Source organism: Rhinopithecus bieti, unplaced genomic scaffold (genome assembly GCF_001698545.2).
Source record: "Rhinopithecus bieti isolate Rb0 unplaced genomic scaffold, ASM169854v2 scaffold_72481, whole genome shotgun sequence".
Lineage (NCBI taxonomy): Eukaryota > Metazoa > Chordata > Mammalia > Primates > Cercopithecidae > Rhinopithecus > Rhinopithecus bieti.
This window is the reverse complement of record NW_016826972.1, coordinates 103,531-104,692: the sequence shown is the minus strand read 5'-3', so window position 1 is coordinate 104,692 and position 1,162 is coordinate 103,531. Positions and strand designations below refer to the sequence as shown.

Below are 1,162 nucleotides of genomic sequence, written 5' to 3'. Positions count from 1 at the left end.
AGAGACGGGGTTTCACCGTGTTAGCCAGGATGGTCTCGATCTCCTGACCTCGTGATCCACCCGTCTCGGCCTCCCAAAATGCTGGGATTACAGGCGTAAGATGCCATTTTTTAAAGCTCACCAAGAAGCCAAATTGAACGCTCTATTGTTTAAAGGGTATATTCATAGGTTGAAAAGTACTTTAATTTTAAAAAGAGAAGCAGATGAAAAAACTTCAAGATGGCACGGGACTGAGATGGGTAGGCGTATGGGTCGTTTGGAAGACGATGTATAGGCAATGTCCCAGATTTTAGTTTAGTAATTCATTACATTATGCCTCATAATGTAGACGCATGTTACGTATATCCTTTGTATATATTAAGTATAGCATATTTAATTTTTTTTAAGCTGAAGCGAGGAGCAGTGAAGATGTAAAATTATCTGGGAAGTCCCAAATCTGAACCAGCAGCAGATACGGGGGGCGGGGCTCGGGGGCTCAGCCTGGGTAGTTCAAAGAAGGGGGGTTCCTTCAACTCTAAAGGCTGAGCCCTCAGAGAAGTCTTCCAGGCAGTTTTACCAACCAAAATTCGACCACTAGCTCTAGAGTTTAAGAGAAGGCAGCGGTGGAGAGGAAGGAAAACACACAGGGCTTTCCTGGAGGGGATTAGACGCATGTTCAAACGTCAGCTCTCAGTCCCCTCCCGCCGTCCCTCCCTGCAGGCTGACTTCACCGAGCAGGGAGGCATTGGGCGCTTACCTTCTCCAGCTCCTTTTTCACCCAGCCATACCAGCCGTGGGTGGTCACATCCCCGCCTCCGTTCCCGGGAACAATCACTGCCTTGCTAGGAGAAGCCATGAGTGCAGCGAGGCCAGAGTCCCCTCAGCGCGGGTCCACCAGCGCTGAGCCCAGCCTGCACCGGCCGGGAGCCTGCGCCGCGGCATCCTGGGAGTTGTAGTTGCGGGGACCCGGGAGGCCGGGCTCTTTCCTCCTTGGCCTGCCTTCCGCTGCCTGCGTGGGGCAGCCAAGAACAGAGCCTGCGAGCTTCCCTCAATTGTAAAGCAAAGCACCGTTTACTTGCCTCTTACTAGTGCTCTCATGTTTTCCCTTATTTAAGACAGGCTATGACATGCTTGAGTTGTGTTATTTCTTTGCTAGATTTACTGATATTTCTATAGGAAAGTT

General features: G+C 50.4%; 1 protein-coding gene across 1 annotated transcript in view; it reads right to left on the bottom strand.

The window, feature by feature from the left end:
• RBBP9 (RB binding protein 9, serine hydrolase) overlaps nucleotides 1-918 on the bottom strand; it is a 10,805-nt gene extending 9,887 nt beyond the window's left edge. Inside the window, 1 exon segment of the mRNA XM_017863707.1 lies at nucleotides 711-918. Coding sequence (XP_017719196.1) covers nucleotides 711-835 — 125 coding nt within the window. The 5' untranslated portion in view covers nucleotides 836-918.
• Between the last annotated feature and the right edge of the window lie 244 nt (nucleotides 919-1,162).